Source organism: Phascolarctos cinereus, unplaced genomic scaffold (genome assembly GCF_003287225.1).
Source record: "Phascolarctos cinereus isolate Bilbo 61053 unplaced genomic scaffold, phaCin_HiC Scaffold_2;HRSCAF=192, whole genome shotgun sequence".
NCBI lineage: Eukaryota > Metazoa > Chordata > Mammalia > Diprotodontia > Phascolarctidae > Phascolarctos > Phascolarctos cinereus.
This window is the reverse complement of record NW_027555625.1, coordinates 372,980,965-372,998,852: the sequence shown is the minus strand read 5'-3', so window position 1 is coordinate 372,998,852 and position 17,888 is coordinate 372,980,965. Positions and strand designations below refer to the sequence as shown.

Genomic DNA, 17,888 nt, shown 5'->3' with positions numbered 1-17,888 from the left:
GAAAATGTCACAAGAAGAAAGCTTGAAAATGTGTTAATTAAGCTAACAAAATGGAATGCCAAGCAGCAAAAACAGACTGCATGGTATAACGGACAGAACCATGGACTTAATACACAAAGACCTGGATTCAAATCTTCCCTTACACCATGTCACTGGCTACATGACTTTGGGCAAGTCACTTAACCTCTCTGAACCCATTCCTTCATCCTAAAAGGGGGGTAACAGTCCTTGCCCCAGAGTTGTGAGGACCAAATGAAAAAAATGCCATATTCTGCAAACACCACAAAGCCCACATAAATCTGAAAGAAGCCAACAGGATATATGAAATTCCACCCATCTGTCCTTTCCACCCCTTCCCAAGGAGCAATGGGAATAGAGCCTATATCTTACACTCAAAAAAAATTTTTTTTAATGAACTTGAAAAAGAAATAGGTCCTTCAATAGTTTCCGAAGAGCCTCAAATACCATAAACCCATTAATTTATACCAATGAAGTAAGTAAGCATGCCCCAGGATCTCTTCATAGCTACCCAAACTCCTCACCCTCAATGACCCACATGCATCCTGTCTCTGCCCCTGGCTAGCAGGTGTGTCTCCCATCAAAGCCCTGTGTGAACATGTTACAGTACCTGCTTTGCTCCTGCAGTGCCAGTAGATGGAGTACATGCTCAATTCTATTCCTAACTACTGAGGTTGTCAATTTATGGTTATGCTGATATGCAAGTGAACAAATACTGTTGTATTGACTACATATGCGTACTTAAGTTTTGAACAATCATGCCAGAATTCTTTAAGGAAAGCATATTAACTTATCAAAGGCAAAGTATGGCATACATCAGTCCATACCAGGGAAAGTGTTGTATCTTATACCTAGAATTCAGAAACAACACAGGGCCATCAAAAGACATCTGAAACCTAATTATTTCTCATATTCTATAAAACGACTTTTAAAAAATCTTTTCCAATTTAATAAGATTAGCTCATCAAATTACTGTAGGATAACAGTTTAGAATGCTATACTGGAGTCAAAGGACCTAGGTTCAAATTCTAGTTCTGGTACTTACTATTTGTATGATTTTGGATAAGTTAAAAACCTCTTTAGGGTCTCAATTTTCTTATCTATAAAATGAGTGGGTTTGACATGATAACACTGAAGGCAGGTCCCTTATAACCCTAAATCTATGGACAGAAAATGAAAACAGTGACGTGACAGAACACAGAATTTAGAACTGGAGAACCTGCCTGAGTACAGATTCTAGTTCTACTACTTATGACTAGTGTAATTTTGGACAAGTCATTTGTAGTCCCAGACCCCTCCCCCTTCAGTTATCTTTCATTTGTAATAAAATAAGATGAACTAGATTATTTTTCTAAAATCTTCCACTTCTAAATCCTATCAACATAAAGCTAAAAGTAAAAAAGTAAGCACACATGTACTAAACTGTTTACCAGTGAATTTTGCATACAACCATACCAGAGAGGTCATATACTTTTCTTGGCAATGCTATAGAAAAACATTCAAGGTGTTTACTATTCTCATTATACTAAGTTTCAAGAGATTTTTTTTAAAAAAGGAAACTTAAAGAAATTGGTTTATACATTCTTATATGATCTCAGAATTCTGATAGATGTTCTCCTAGTGGACCTAAATAACAGGAAAAAAAATCTGGAAGAGAAAACACCTATCAATACTGAATAACAGTATAGTATTCCAACAATTTACTGTTTTGCCACTGAAGTCAAAAGCTACTGATAAGAAGTTCTTTACATCTAAGTGTATTAGAATTTAGAGAGATATGTTGCATGTTAACACACTGACCATGATAGATTTTTGTTGGGTTTTTTTTTGTTTTTTTGTTTATTCGTTAAGTGACTTGCCCAGGGTCACACAGCTAGTAAGTGTTATGTGTCTGAGGCGGGATTTGAACTCAGGTCCTCCTGACTTCAGGGCTGGCGCTCTATCCACTGCACCACCTAGCTGCCCCCATGACAGATTTTTTAACAAAGCAACTCATGAAAAGGAGTACTAAGGGTGACACAATCTGTACTGATGAAGAGAATATCCATACTAATAAAATCTTTTGCAGTATAATATAATAATTTTCATTTTGGAGGCTAAAATTTAACTGTAATATGCATATTATGTAGCCCTCCTGTTTGGCAAACATTTTGTACATTGAAACTATACTTAAATTCTCCTTATTGAATTTCCCTTATAGTTTTGTGTGTCGACATGCCCATATATACAAGGAATAAATAAAACTAAATTATAATTTCAATTTGGAGGCAAGGAGACAGACAAAACTGGTTACATGCACAAATCATGCTAACATGTTAGTGCTGTTCATGTCCATGCAGATGCAAAAAACGTTATGCTAAAAATTAAAGGATACCTTCAAAAAAATAACTTTTCTCTATAAACCTGTCACTCAAAAGCCAAGAAAGATAGATACTAAGATGTTGCAGTCTCATTATGTAGCTCATTACCACAAAAAGTAATCAGTAATATAGCATGACTGTGACAATTTAAGCTCTAACACTCAAGGATCAGTTTTTTGCTGTGTTATTTAAACTACAACACAGGATAAATAAAAACAAACCTAACATTACTTAAGAATTAAGTTGACAAATAATTATGATTGGTTGCTGAATATATATAAAATGAAAAATTAATACTGTTTTATTTATATTGCATTTAATTGACTACATACCTGGTCAAAAAATTGTGGCTACTTTAAAAAAAAGTTTATTGTCAATATTCATGTCCCCATATATTTGTTAAAACTGCAAAAATATTGCCTCAAAATCCACTAAATTGCCCAGCTCTCCTAACTCACTCCAATCCCACTCTTAACCTTTTCTTTAACAAGAGGTTTTTTTTGGAAACATTTTTTTTCTTTTTCTTTTCTTTTCTTTTTTTTTGGTGAGGCAATCAGGGTTAACTGACTTGCCCAGGGTCACATAGCTAATAAGTATTCTATGTCTGAGACCAGATTTGAACTCAGGTCCTCCTGACTTCAGGGCCAGTGCTCTATCCACTTCACCACCTAACTGCCCCAAGGAGAGATTTTTCTAAAGATCATTTTAAGGAAGAGGGAAAAGCAGCAAAAAAAATAAATAAATAAAATCTTCAACTAAGACTTCAAGTTCTTTTAGCTGTTTAGATTAATTACAAGTTAGAATTATTTGAAAGCCACCATCACTCATCACACAGAGATGCAGTGAAGTTTCAAAGACTGGAACACAATTTCAGATTCAGGAGAGAAGGAAAAAAACTGATTACAAATTCAGCTTTAAAAAAAACCCCAAAAACTTCCCACTCAGAAATCAGGCCACCAAAGGAACTAGCAATTTATTCATCTAACCTGACTACTGTTTTCTTCTAAATTTGCCCCAACTTATTAGTTCCTGCCAAGTCCTTTCTCTCATGTGAAAACACATTTACAACTTTAATAAGTAAAATATAAGAAAACATTAATATATTCAGAAAAGAACAAGCAGACAGAGCTAGACGTTGAGACTTAAAAGTCATGCCACGTATAATAAGGTTATAAGATTTCAAATGACAAGATTTGACCTTTAACTTCTGTCCCAGATTTCACAAAATATACAGGCAAAAAAGCTTTCCAAATTTTGTAACTGTAAAAGAAATAACACAAGTTAATACACTTTAATGCTGTGATAAAATACTAATAGCTCTCTACTCATTTTAAGAATTAAAAAGTAATCTTGAGAATTTTTGAAAGTATGTAAAGAGGACTTAATCATAAAAGCATGGTATAATAGGAGCACTAGACTTAGGGATAGGGGAGACCTAACTTCAAATCCCAATTGTGACACTGTAGTTGTACAACTGTGGACAAGTTACTTAACCTCTCCCAGAGCCAGTTTCCTCATATGTAAAATGTGTGTAATTACCTCCCAAGGCTGCTATGAGGTTAAAACAAGATAATGCATGTAAAGTGTTTTTTCAAACTTTAAAGAGCTACATGTCAGTTATTATTTCATCTTCTACTCAGAACACAGCATTTATACCTTAGAGAGTAAGGTGCTTGAGGGCAGGGACTGGTTTGGTTTTGCTTTTGCTTTGGAACTCCTGGTGCTTAACAGTGCCCAGAAAACAGTAAACTTGTTGACTGAAAATAGCTGGGCTCTTGTTGACTTCAGGAGATGAAGCACTAAGCATTCATATAGAATCAGTAGTTTTGTTTGGTTTTTTTCCTTCCTTTCTCTCATGTGCTAAGATTTTCAATCTCTTACTACTATCATGGACCAAAAAAAACTGATGAATTTCTTATGAATTAACACTTGTTCTCAATCTAAGTGTCATTAGACAGCACCTGAAAAATTAGCTGGGTATGTTGAAAATGCACTTCTGCTTACTTTTTTATTCTCAAAGTTAGTTACTTCATTGACAGAGTTTTTAAAAACTACAGTGGTGTGTAAGCTAAGCACCTGATAAGGACAGCAACCAATTAAACAAACCTTAAGGTTGTGAAGAGAAGCATGAATACAGATAAAATGCAATGATTTCTGAAGCACTGAAAATAAACTTCAGTGCTATGTCAGCATTAGCTTTTTGGACTAAGTCAGTCAATTACTAACTTCAGCTAAGGTATGCCATTTGGAGTAAAACAATTCGATTTCACTTAGATGGACAAAGCACTGCCAATGATTATTTTAGAGATTTTTGTCGGCTTCCCCTGAAGAACAGCCCACGTAGATTAGTTTTCAGGAAATAAATCAAGGCACCATGTAGTAAGTATTGCAAACAGAGCGATTCTTCTATTACTAAAGTGTACTTTGTTACAATTCTTATTTCTTGATCTGCAGTTATTTCGTAACCATTCACTCAACAACCATTACCCCTTGTGCTTGCTAGGTGCTAAGCATACCACTGTACAAAACAAAACAGTCCTTACCTTCAAGTTTACATTTTATTCAAAGAAAACTAACTCGTCTAAGTAAATACAAAGTATACAAAGACAAATAAAAAGTAATTGGGAGGCAGCCTAGAGAAGAGAGGGGAGTGGTAAAGATAAGGAAATTCCACACTAAGAAATGGCATTTCATTTTAGTCTCAAAAAGAACTAAGGATTAAAAATGCCAGAAACTGCGGAAGAGTATTCTAGTCAAGGGGATAGAAGGGAAGGGAATGTGGGGGATACTATGCAAAGAACAGAGTTGGAGACAAAAATATCATGTATATATGCAGTTTAGCTTAGGATAGTTATTCTTGTGAAATCAGTCTAGAAAAAGAAGTGGGCACTAGATGATAAAAAGCTTCAAATGAGAAACACAGGAGTTTATATTTTGTCCTAGAGGCCAACAGGAAGCTAATGAAGCTTCTTTAGCAAGACAGTGACACAGTCAGACCTGTTCTTCAAGAATATTAATTAATTAATTAATTAATTTGTTTGTTTTTTTAGGCAATTGGGGGTAAGTGATTCGCCCAGGATCACACAGCTAGTAAGTGGCAAGTGTTTGGTCTGAGTCTGAATTTGAACTCGGGTCCTCCTGACTTCAGGGCCGGTGCTCTATTCACTGCACCACCTAGCAGCCCTCAGGAATATCAATTTAGCAGATACATGGAAAACTGAATAGAGAGAGGGGAAAGATTGGAGCCAGGTGGACCAAACATGAGGTTACTGCCATAGTCCAGCAAAGGTGTAATGAGGGCCTAAACTAAGATGGCGGCCATGCGAGTGAAAAGAAGGGGAAGGATGAGAGCAATAATGGAGACAGAAACAAAACTTAGCAAATAATTAGATGGGGGAGGGTTGTGTGAAGGAAAGTGAAGTGCCAAACATACCTCAAAGGTTGCAAATCTGGGCGACTAGAAGGATGGTAGTACCCTCCACTAGTAAGAGAAGAAGGGTCAGTTTAGGGGGAAAGACAGTGAGTTGTTTAAGATGCCTCTGGGACATCCAGGTAGACACATCCTGGTCATATGGAATTTAATTAATGGCTGATAATATGGACTCTAGAATCAGGAGAGCTGAACAAATAAAAAGCACTAAATAAGCATTTACTGTTGCCAAGGACTAGGCTAAATATCGGGGAGGCAAATGAAGAGTGACTGACACGCAGATCTGGGAGTCATCTGCATAGACAACTGAATACACAGAAGGAAGGAAACATTTATTAAGTGGCTATTATGTGCTAGGCACTGCGCTAAATGCTTTACGCATTATCCCACTTGATCCTCACCACAACCTGGGAGGTAGGCACTATTAATATCATTCATATTTTCCAACTGGTGAAACTGAAGGAAACAGAGGTTAAGTGACTTTGCCCAGGATCACATAGTAAGCGTCTAAGGACGTATTTCAACCGAGGTCTTCCTGACTCCAAGCCCAGCTATGGCCACTGAATCCCCAGGAGACCAAGAGAGAGTATACAAAAAGAGAAAAATCTCTAGCAAAGAGTCTTGGAGTAGACTTGACCCCTGAAAAAGACTAGCTGTTAAAATATTTGGGGCATCAAATACCAGATTAGCAAAGCAGCAATAAGTAAGCTTTCCTCACATACAATGGTTGCTCTTCCAAGTCAACTCAATTTTGATCTGGGTGATTGTCAGCTAATATTAATTCAGTTCTTAATAAACATATCTATGCTACCAGTAACCTGGAAATAACATTTCCCAGAGTAGCCTCTGGGAAATGTTAACAGGTTCCACTGGTCCAGTACAACAAAGAGAGGAAGCATGGTATAGTCAATGGAAGGAGTACTGGAAAAGTAAAAAGTTCTGGTTTATTGATTATTTAGCTGTGATGTTATTAGCAGATTACCCCCTACAGGGCCATTTCATCTTAAATAAAATGAAAGAGTTGAGCTAAATTAGCTCTAAGGTCCCTTCCTTCCAGGTGAATTTATGGTCCTTTTATTTTTAAAATTAATTTATTTATAATTTATGGAATAAAACAAGCATTTCCATAACACAGTAAAATTAAAAAGGTGATTGCATATGAAACTGCCAATCTACTGTGCACAACTTGCTATTTCTTTCAAATATACAACAAAATTATTGTGTAAATTTCTTTTTTTCTTTTTTCTGTCCCCTATCTTAGAAATGGCTATCATTACAAATAAGTGTATGTATATATATATGTAAAATTATTCTATACAAACATCTATTTATCCATTCTTTCTCTGGATGCAAATAGTGTCTTCCTTCATACGTCCTTTATAGTTAATTTGGGTATTTATAATAGTCAAAATAACTTATCTGCTCAATGTCATTCTCAAAACAATACTACTATTACCATATACAACACTGTCTTGGTTCTGCTCATTTCCCTCTTTATTATTTCATGCAAGTCTTTCCATCAGTTCTTATAGCACAACAGTATTCCATCACAATCACATATCACAACTTGTTTAGCCATTCCCCAATTGATGGGTATCACTGAAATTTCCAATTCTTCGCCACCACTACAAACATTTTACAACATTTAAGGTAGTTTTTTTTTTCTTTTTCCCTAATCATCTTTGGAAGCAGATCAAATTAGTGGTATTGCTGGGTCAAAGGTAATTTAATAACTATTCAGGCATAATTCCATATTGCTCTCCAAAATAGCTGGATCAGTTGACAATTCCACCAACAATGAATTAGTCCTTTTATTTTAAAAAATCGCCAATAATTTGTGAGGAAGAGGGAGAAATATGGCTATTAGGGCTAACTAACCAAGTCATACTATATGAGATGGACATTACTATCTCACTTATTCAATCCGGATACATCACTATCTCACTTATTCAATCTGGATTTTAGAATCATTTTATATCAGATGTCAGCAAAACCCTAACTCTTAATACTGTATGGGGGGAAAAAACCAACTATGTTTAATAGGTCCTTAAATATTCCTGATAATTTTCTCTAAATCAACTTAACTGTTTTGTTTTTTTAAACAAAATGGGGGCCAGCTAGGTGGTGCAGTGGATGGAGCACTCACCCTGGAGTCAGGAGGACCTGAGTTCAAATGTGACCTCAGACCAAACACTTGACACTAGCTGTGCGATCCTGGGCAAGTCATTTAACCCTAATTCGCTTTTAAAAAAAAAAAGGAAAAAGGCATCTTAACTTCTGGCCTATATCTTCTGAGGCACTTTCAGCCTCCTAAATCCCACAAGAAATACTTTATCTTACATGATTAAAAGTTTCAGCTAAAATGTGTATCACATGTCAAAGTGATATGAAGAAAGATAATGAGTTGTTTTGGGCATGTTGAGCTTGAGGTTCCTCTGGGACAATGAAGTGGAGAGTGCCTTAGAAATCAACAAGAGATCATTTTAAAAAAAAATTAACAGAACCTATAGGGCTCGCCCCAATTGGTTAGTCATTTTCTTATGTCTCTTAGAAAGAGCTTTTAGAGGCAGTTTTCAGATGAAGAAATCAAAGCTATCTATAGTTATATGAAAAAATGCTCTACATCACTACTGATTAGAGAAATGCAAATTAAAACAACTCTGAGGTACCACCTCACATCTATTAGATTGGCTAATATGACAGAAAAGGAAAATAATAAATGTTGAAGGGGATATGGAAAAAGCAGGACACTAAAGTGCTGTTGGTGGAGTTGTGAACTGAGCCAACCATTCTGGAGAGTAATTTGGAACTATGCCCAAAACTGAGCGTACCCTTTGACCTAGCAATACCACTGGTAGGCCTGTAACCCACAGAGATTTTTTAAAAGGCGGGGGGGAGAAGGACCTATCTGTACAAAAGTATTTATGGCAGCTCTTTTTGTGGTGGCAAAGAACTGCAAATTGAGGGAATGCTCATCCACTAGGGAATGGCTGAACAAGCTGTGGTATATGATTGGAAATGATGAACAGGCTAATTTAAGGAAAAACCTGGAAAGACTTATATGAATTGATGCAAAATGAAGTGAGCAGAAACCAGGAGAATATTGTACATAGTAACAGCAATACTGCATGATGATCAATTGTGAATGACTTAGCTATTCTTAACAATACAATAATCAAAGACAATTCCAAAGACTCATGATGAAAAAATGCCATCCACTTCCAGAGAAACAATCGATCTGAATGCAGATTGAAGCTTACCATTTTTCACTTTCTGTATTTTTTTCAAGATTTTTTTCCCCTTTGGGTCTGTGTCTTCTTTCACAGCATGACTAATATGGCAACAAATTTTGCATGATCAAATATGTACAACCTATAACAAATTGCTTACTGTCGGGGGGGGGGGTTAAAGAAGAAAAAAAAATTTGGAACTCAAAATTGTTTTAAATGAATGTTAAAAATTATCTTTACATGTAACTGGGGAAAAAATAAAATAGAAAAGCTGTTAGGTAGTTATTACTAATATTCAAGTCCTCCCCCTGAAAGTTCTAAAGGCCTAACTTTCAAAGGGGAAGCATAACCAATTGCCAAAATATTTTTTTTTCCAAACTAGATAAATTTTCCTATCCAAAACAGTATGGTAGGGTCATGTAGAGTGGTGAAATCGAGTTAAGTTTAAGTTTTTGCTCCAAGAAGTACCGTGTAACCCTGAGGCAAGCCCCTTAAAGTCTGTTTATCTGTAAAATTTGTATAATCCTCAAAGCACTTATTCTCGGATGTTAGACTGAAAGTATTTTGGAAACCTTAGAGTGTCCACCTTCAGTAACAGAAGTATATGTATTTATTTATATGTCCTGTCCCAACTGATGCAAATAATAACTCACATTTAGAGTGCTTTATATTTTATAAAACATTTTCTGTAAGAAGCCATAACAATTCAAAAATATCATTGAATTATTATTCCATTCCATTTCAAGGTAGTAGATAACAGCAAGAATATGAAAATATGATAACCCACAACTAATTCAATGAGTCAATCAGCATTTGAGTATCTGTTGTGTATGGAGCACTGCACATTCCAATGACACCCGAAAATGAAAGTACCTCACTCCTTTCTGGAGAGAAAAGCCTACAAATTTATTGACCAATATAGTATGTGTACTGCAACCTCAAACCTTCAACATTTTACCAATCTCCAGAATATTGGTTCTTATATCTGTAAGCCTACCTACCTTAAAAGTCATCACCTTTACAGTGCCAAAATCAAGCTACCCATATAAAGAAATATAATTATGTATATAGGCAAAAGATGATCTTTATTTTTCTCCTTAGTAAATGCATATAAAAGTGTGGCATAGCAGATGCAGAATGGGGCTTGGAGTCAAGAGGCCCTGAATTCAAATCCTACACCTCAGATACTTACTAGCTGTAAGACCCTGGACAAGTCACTTAAATTTTATATTCCTCAGTTTCCTCCTTTGTAAAATGTGGCAATTGCACTTTGTGGCCTCGAAGGTCCCGTCCAACAGGTCCCGTCCAACTCTAAATCATATAAACTTATGACACACAGGGATGGGCTGGGGGAGGAAGCTGAGCAAGTCAATAGACCTCTCAGTGCTCTAGGTAACTCTCTTAAGACTATTAAATTGGTGTAAAGGGAGTTTCCTCACCCAGGAGTTCCTTATATTAAAACCACAGTATAGTCCCTATCTCTGTTAAATACATTTGCTAAAGAGGTACACTTTTCTAATTATTCAGTTTTGAAGTCACACTGACTTTTAAATCATTCCAAAAAACCCAAACCAAACAAAACAAAGAAACGACTTGGATACTGAAGCCAAGGTCTTAAGTGTCAGTTAGTATTTTCTTTAAATCTTAACATAGCTTATTTTTGCCTTATCTATACCTATATCTAAATGCCAATATAAATTTCAAGTTCTCATTGATATTTATCACCTCTTCTCCTTAGAATCTCACAGCTACCCACAACTAGCAATTATTTATATCAGGTGATTAATAAAGAATGCTAATTTCATTTTCTTCCTTTTTTTTTTTTAGTGAGGCAATTGGGGTTAAGTGACTTGCCCAGAGTTACACAGCTAGTAAGTGTTATGTGTCTGAGGCCGGATTTGAACTGAGGTACTCCTGATTTCAGGTCCCGTGCTCCATCCACTGCGCCACTTAGCTGCCCCACTTTTTTTTTTAAAGCTACTTATGTTGTTCTAGGGAAAGGCAAGCTGCCCCAAAACTAGTAATTTCCCCCAAAATAAACTGCTTTAAAATGTGGCCTGTTTGGTATAGCCAACTTTACTATTCTATACCAAATGAATGCAATCATTTTCTCCCCATCCTTCAAAAATGATGCCTTCCCATATGAATTCAAATTTTATCATTCATCTTTCTAGCTATGCACTTCACAGGGCTACTATGGGAAAAGTGCTCTATAAATTAAAAGCTATTATTATTTCATCTTTCATGAAATCAGAGACCTTCTAAAATGGATATTCAAAAGTCATCTAGCTTATAACTTTCAAGTCATACTTAAGTAAAACTAAGCTTAAACCATTCTCATAAAGAGATTCATTTACTTCATTCCTAAAATTTTACAGAAAACACAAATCCATTGGAATTTTTTTTAACTGCCTAAATCCTTTGCTTCAAAATTTCATTCTAAAAATTCCATTCAATGGAGCAGCTAGGTGGTACAGTGAATGGAGCTCTGGCCTTGGAGTCAGGAGGACCTGAGTTCAAATCCAGCCTCAGACACTTAACACTTAATAGCTGTGTGAGCCTGGGCAAGTCACTTAACCCCAATTGCCCCGCAAAAAAAGAAAGAAAGAAAGAAAGAAAGAAAGAAAGAAAGAAAGAAAGAAAGAAAGAAAGAAAGAAAGAAAGAAAGAAAGAAAGAAAGAAAGAAAGAAAGAAAGAAAATTCCATTCAAATTAAACTTCTTTTAAAAAAAAATCAATTTTTAACCAAAAACAAAACTCATTATTTATAAGCTGCACCTTCATGCAGGGGAATTTTTCAGCATACAAACATGACCTTCTTGCATTTACTCAGTATTTTCAAATTTCTTCAAAACTAATATAATAAATTCATAAAATAACTTCACTCTCACTACAATGTTAACTCAAGTCTGTGTAAAAAGTTTGATGAAAAATTTGATTAATTCAAGTTCGTAAAAAACAAGTACTTTTTCCAACTTACTGTTATGTTTGTTTACAAAAGTCTTCTGGCTGATATTTTAAATGGTATTCAACAAAAAAGTATAATAAATATCTTAACTTTACACTAAATTTTTTCAGCATTCCTTTTTTATTTTTTCATAATCTACATGGTAAGTGTAAACTTTAAGATGCTACTAAAAGCAGTGACTCACCTTACTAGCCTGTGTAGTCTGAATAAAGATGGAGTTTTCATGATAAAGATGACAGAACCAACAATAAGAAAAATAGCCTCTAAGCAAGTGTAAGTTTCTAATCAATTTTCCAAGGAATGGTCCTTTGCTTTCCTGAAAGCAGCATCTCTCTATGGGTCTTCTCTTTATACAGAATCAGTGAATCTCAAAATTGGAAGCAACCTCAGCAGTTATCTAAGCTATACTCAAATAGGAGAATTCCTTCTTATTATAACCCTGACAAATGTTCTTCAGCCTCTGCCTTCAGACCTTGGTGAAAGGAAACCCTACTAACTTCCAAAGGCAACCTATATTCCATTTTGGGAAGCTCTAGTTCTATAAATTTTTTTCTTAAATTGAGTCTAAATTCTCACATTTACATATGTATACAGATTAAAGACCTATCTTTTATTTATACACACACAAAAATGTATCTATTATATTGTATACCTTTAGACTCCAGTAATGATTTTCATGAGTTTCTACTTAAAGTTTCAATTTTAATACAATTTTTACAGTCTCACCTAATTGCTGAGCTCATGCCCACTTAGAGAAAACAAAAATGATATACGTTTTTGATTTACAAATCAATGAATATCTTTCAGAGTGTGTACAACTACAATACACTTAAAAGATGACAAAAAGTAGGAACAAAACTTCATAAATGACCAAAAAAAATAGGTCCTAAACTTCCTAGGTTTTTAAATGGCTTTTACTTTACTTTTAACCTAACAAATAAATGTTACGACATTCATGAATGAACTCAATTTTGAACAACCTCTAAAGCAGGGCTTCTTAAACTTTTTCCACTGGAGAGACCCCTTCAGTGCTTATTAAAAGAACTTTTCAACCTGACCTTTACTGTAAACAATAGCTATCAATTCAATGGGATACAATTCAAATTTTGACTTTTCTATTCAAGGCTCTGAATAGATAATGACTCTGACAATTTACTTTATTTGAAGATGTGCTTTATTTAATAAATACATTATGGATACTTACTTCTATATTTAAGGCAATAAAACCCCAAAGATTCCAATCTGGAGTTAAGAGGAAAGAACACTTGGGGGTGGAGCCAGATCTGGACTATTGTGTTTCCTTCAACAGGGGGAAACTTTCTTTCTGAGCATCAGTTCCCTCTCTCACCACTAAAATGTTGATAATATCTGTATTTCCTACCTCACAAGATTTTTTAAATGATCCAATGAGATACTGCAAATGTGGCCAAACTAAAAACGTAAGCAAGTACTATTCTGCATAGATCTTCAATAAAGCCTATTTTAAGAATGGTAGATTTCTAGATTTCCTACTTATTTACAAACCATTTAGAGAAGAGGCAAAAAGTTGTCTAACAAATGCTATATAAACTCAGTATTTTATATCTAAGTAGCATGCCCTAATAAATATTTAGATTTTACATAGTAACTTGGGACTCAAAGTATTAAACACAGATACACAGGATAAGAGTTTCATCCTATCCCACAGAATAAAGAAAAAAGTACTGTGCATGTTACCTGATCAGCATAAACATGTGGTCATTTTTACTCTTCACCCATAAGGGTGTAATGGGTGCATAAAAGATTCTTGTCTTATTCAATGGAAGACCCAGGTCCTCTGGAGACTCCTCCTCTAACAGATGTGAGAACAAAACAGATGAAAAAACATAAGTTCTTCCTCCTACTGGGCAGGTCACAAGTGATGTGTGTTGGACATCTTTTTAAAGCTCACCTCACTTCTAATTCCAGCTCTACCACAAAGCCTAATCCTCTCAGTTGGGTTATAACCTTTACTCGTCAGGGCATCACAAAACAGTCTCTTTTATTCTTCTCTAATATGCTAATCATGAATTAATGTGTATCATATTCTATATATGCGTCTCATCCTCTTGCTTGAGCTCCACGAGGATAGGGACCATGTATTAACTAAACTTTTTTTTTTAATCATCTCTCCCCCAGCATCTGGCACAGTGCCCTGAAGAAAAACTATAGGCACCTAATATCTTTGTTCAATTTAATATGTAGAAATTCAATCTCAAAACTATGCACCTATCTAGACATCATCACCAATATCCTTAGGTACAGGGTAATTGGGCTCTTTAGCCTGAGAAGAGAATGAGGACCTGTACCATTCCCCTTCCATGGAAGCCAGGAAGTATTCCCAAAATAAAATCTAAGCTTTGAGTCACATTAAAGATTCTAGAAAAATCCCTAAACCATTTCTCTTAAAGAACTAGGATGAAAAGGTTTCGAAATTGTCCTAGAATAAATTGGAATAGGATAAAAAGTATCATGTGTCAAGTGTACTCTGCATGTAGCCCACAAGTAACGTTTCTTCCGTTAAACATAGGAATATTAGGGCAGGGGCATATAGAGAATGTTCTCTGTATAAAAAAAAAAGATATTCTGGAGCACTCCACTTCTACCAACAGAACACAAAATAAGAGTACACCAAAGATTAAAATTTTAGGGATACTTCAACCAAAGAAATGCTGTTGAAACTTTTCCCTCAAATTCTATCCAAATGACACCAAAAGTTATTACACACTTGCATAGCGCTTTACAATTTCATAATGTAATTAAGACATCTATTTCACTTGATCCTCACAACAACCCTGTGAGATGGGTGGGGTGGGTAAGTTTTAGTATTTTATTTTACCTATAAGTCAGAGTAGTGACTTGCCTAAAGTCACAAAACTAATATAATGATACATCAAGAAACTGAATCCTTAGACAAAAAAGTGCCTCTTAATAGGCTCTCTCCCACTAAAACTCCAAAATATGGCTAGGAAAAACACACTTAGGTGTTTTTATCCCTTCTACTCTTATCTACAATATGAAAGTTAAAGGAACTCTTTTTGCCCCCATAACAAGCAGGAAACTACTCTCAAGTTTTCAGGAAAAATCAAAGAATCAGTTCAATAAACAAAGGTATGCTATAGCTGGTTCTCTCTCTCCCTCTCACTCCCCTAAAGACTTCGGAGCACTAAATATGCATCCAAGCACTTCCAATTAAAAGGGTAGATGTTCTTAGCAAGGCGGATTATCTATAAGCCCAAGGCAGTACGTGCTCCAGACACTCCCCACAACCTAACTTCTGCAAAACCATGTCTACTTAAATATTATCTGCCCCACCTTGATTTCACACGTTCATTAAACATTCGTTAAGTACCTACTAAGTGCAAGACACTGATATCAAAGGAGATACACCACTAAGACGCATTTCCTAAATCCTGGAGCCAAAATCTCAGTCCAGACCTCCACCCCATTTCACTTTCAAAAAAGACACAGAAAGCAAAATACCTGGGTCGGTAAAATCCTGGTGCAGTTCTGGATAGGACCGCACCTGTGATTTCACTAATGTAAGGAACTCCAGTATGAATCAACTCCCTCTACTAATGTGCACAGGCACCTCCTCTGTAACTTATAGTTTTAGAGAGTTTCGTAGAGCACTGGAAAGCTAAACGTCTTGCGGAGAGTCACTCAGCTTAATTTGAACTCAGGTCGCTGTGGCTCCAAGGCCAGCTCCCTTATCTGTTATCCTAACATGTCTCTTTTTTTCTGCGTAGCCTATGAGCACTGTTTCTCTTTGCATAAAAAGTTATACATGTACACGTGCACGTATATGTATACCAGTAAAAGAAAGGGATGGAATAGCTGATTGCAAGATATGACCTTATTTACAAACTAAGAATGGTACCACGGGCAAACTCATGTGCTACAGAATCATGAGAAGAGAGGGACTCTTGGATATCCCGTTTTCCCTAAGGTCCAAAGGGAAACTGTATCTGGGTCTCACTCTTTGGGCAGGAAATACTCCCAGCACACGGATCTGAAAAACCCTAATTCTCTGTAGGCTAAAACGGTGCCCTCAGGGTGCCAGATGTTTCTCAGGCTTTCTAAAGACCACGGGAGCTATCATCCCAAAAGGGAGAACAATGCACCAGCACAACTTTTCCTCTCAATCTTCATAGTGGATTCTCAAGAGGACAGGAAATATTTTTCAGGGCACTTTCGGGTGTTCTTTAGAATGCCCACTTCCCACACATACCAAGACGATACGTTAACTAAAAGCCTCTTAAATCCAAAGGCAAGGGAACTCATATGGCGAACTCCAACTCAAGTTTGGAGAGGCGGGGAAAGGGGCCTTACTCCTCCCCTCCGAAAAATAAAAAGTGGTGCAGGTCCTCAGCTGCAGTCCCCGATTCTACTCAGTCCCAAGGACAGGGACACTCTGACCGACCGCCCGCTCCCCCTCCGAGCCCGAAGGTGGGTGGGGGAGGGGCCATCAGGAACCCCTCACTCCCCTGAGGGGCCGGAAGACGAAGGGCCTCACACTGTCTCCTCTTTCCCGGTGTTCAGAGGGCGTGGGGTAGCCTGGGGAGCCCGTCCTCCCGGTCCCCAGGCTGTAAGACGGGGCCGAGGGCGCAGTAGGCCCCGCGCCGCCGCCATGGGCCCCACTGGCTGTCAGGAGACAGCTCAGCCAAGAGAAAGAAAGGCAAAGGCGAACTGACTCCCCCACTCGACCGAGGAGGAGCAGCACCCCAGGGGATGGTGGAGGGGATCCGGGAGGCGGAGAGAGGAGACGTACCTCCGAAACCTCATCTTCATCACTGCCGGAGCCGCCGCCGCCGCCGCCGCCGCCACCCCCGGTTCGGAGCACGGCGGCTGCCAGCTTGAAATCCAGCGCCGCGTCCCCTCCGCCCGCGCTGCCACTGCCACCTCCACCTCCACCACTGCCACCGCCGCCACCACCGCTACCACCGCCACCCGGCGCGGGCCCGGCCTCCCCGAAGAGTCGCACGGTGCGGAGCCCCAGCCCGACCCCTCCCGGCGGAGGTGGCTCCGAGGCCCCGGCCGGGGCCGAGCGCGGAGTCACAGAGTCCAGGTCCTCCTCGAAGGAGCCGCCGCCGCCGCTCCCGCCGCCGCCGTCTGTCAGCATAGTTCGCACGCAGAGCCGGAGCAGCAGCCGAGTAGCCCGCGGCCGCCGCCGCCGCCGCCGCCGCCGCCGCCGGTCCCCGGAGCGAGAGGAACTGCAGGAGGAAGAAGCTTCTCCTTCCCCCAGTCCCAGCAGCGCCACTAACTTCCCACAGCCTAACCTGCTGCCTCCCGCCCCCCCACTCGCCACTGGCTGCAGTGCCCCGGCAGCCGCCGTTTATTGGCCGCGGCCGCCAGTCGCTCAGTCCCTTCGTCACGCGCTGCTCGCTGGCTCGAGGCCACCAAGCTGCGTTGAGCAGCGCAGGCCGAGGCGGTTGCGAGCGTCCACCCTCTACTCCGCGCGCGCTAACTTCCGGTCTTTCTCTGTTCTTATTGGCTAGCTCCTTTGCCCATCTCTTCACAACCTTAATGTGGATTAGCCGGCCGTGTCGTCAGTCCTATTGACCCCTCACAATGGGGGATTTCACTGGCGTGATGAAGTGTCGGTCATTGGTCACCGGACGTCGCGTGGCGCAATTGGCCGGTTAGTGCGGCAGTCATCCCGCCCCCCATCTGAGGTGACGGGAAGGGGCTGGGGAATCCCCAATCCCAATTTCAGTGCTGGCGAGAATGACGCCCAGGGATAGGTGAGGTTTGGAGTAACATTCACTCTCCAGTTGGTTGGGCTTCCGTGGCACCGGCCCAAAGAACCAGAGAGGGAGGGGGAAGAAGAGGGCAACGCAGTCCCTAGGCGCTGCTCTCAGATAG

General features: G+C 38.6%; 1 protein-coding gene across 10 annotated transcripts in view; it reads right to left on the bottom strand.

The window, feature by feature from the left end:
• The window catches only part of ANKHD1 (ankyrin repeat and KH domain containing 1), a 122,840-nt gene extending 105,515 nt beyond the window's left edge, over positions 1-17,325 (bottom strand). For 5 of the 10 annotated variants that reach the window (XM_021005209.2, XM_078150479.1, XM_078150482.1 and 2 more), the window contains exon 1: positions 16,795-17,296. In XM_021005209.2, the coding sequence (XP_020860868.1) occupies positions 16,795-17,145 (351 nt within the window). In that variant the 5' untranslated portion in view covers positions 17,146-17,296. Of the gene's footprint in view, positions 1-16,794 lie in introns of all 10 variants that reach the window. The other 5 variants (XM_078150480.1, XM_078150481.1, XM_021005213.2 and 2 more) reach the window with 3 other exon arrangements.
• Positions 17,326-17,888: the final 563 nt, after the last annotated feature.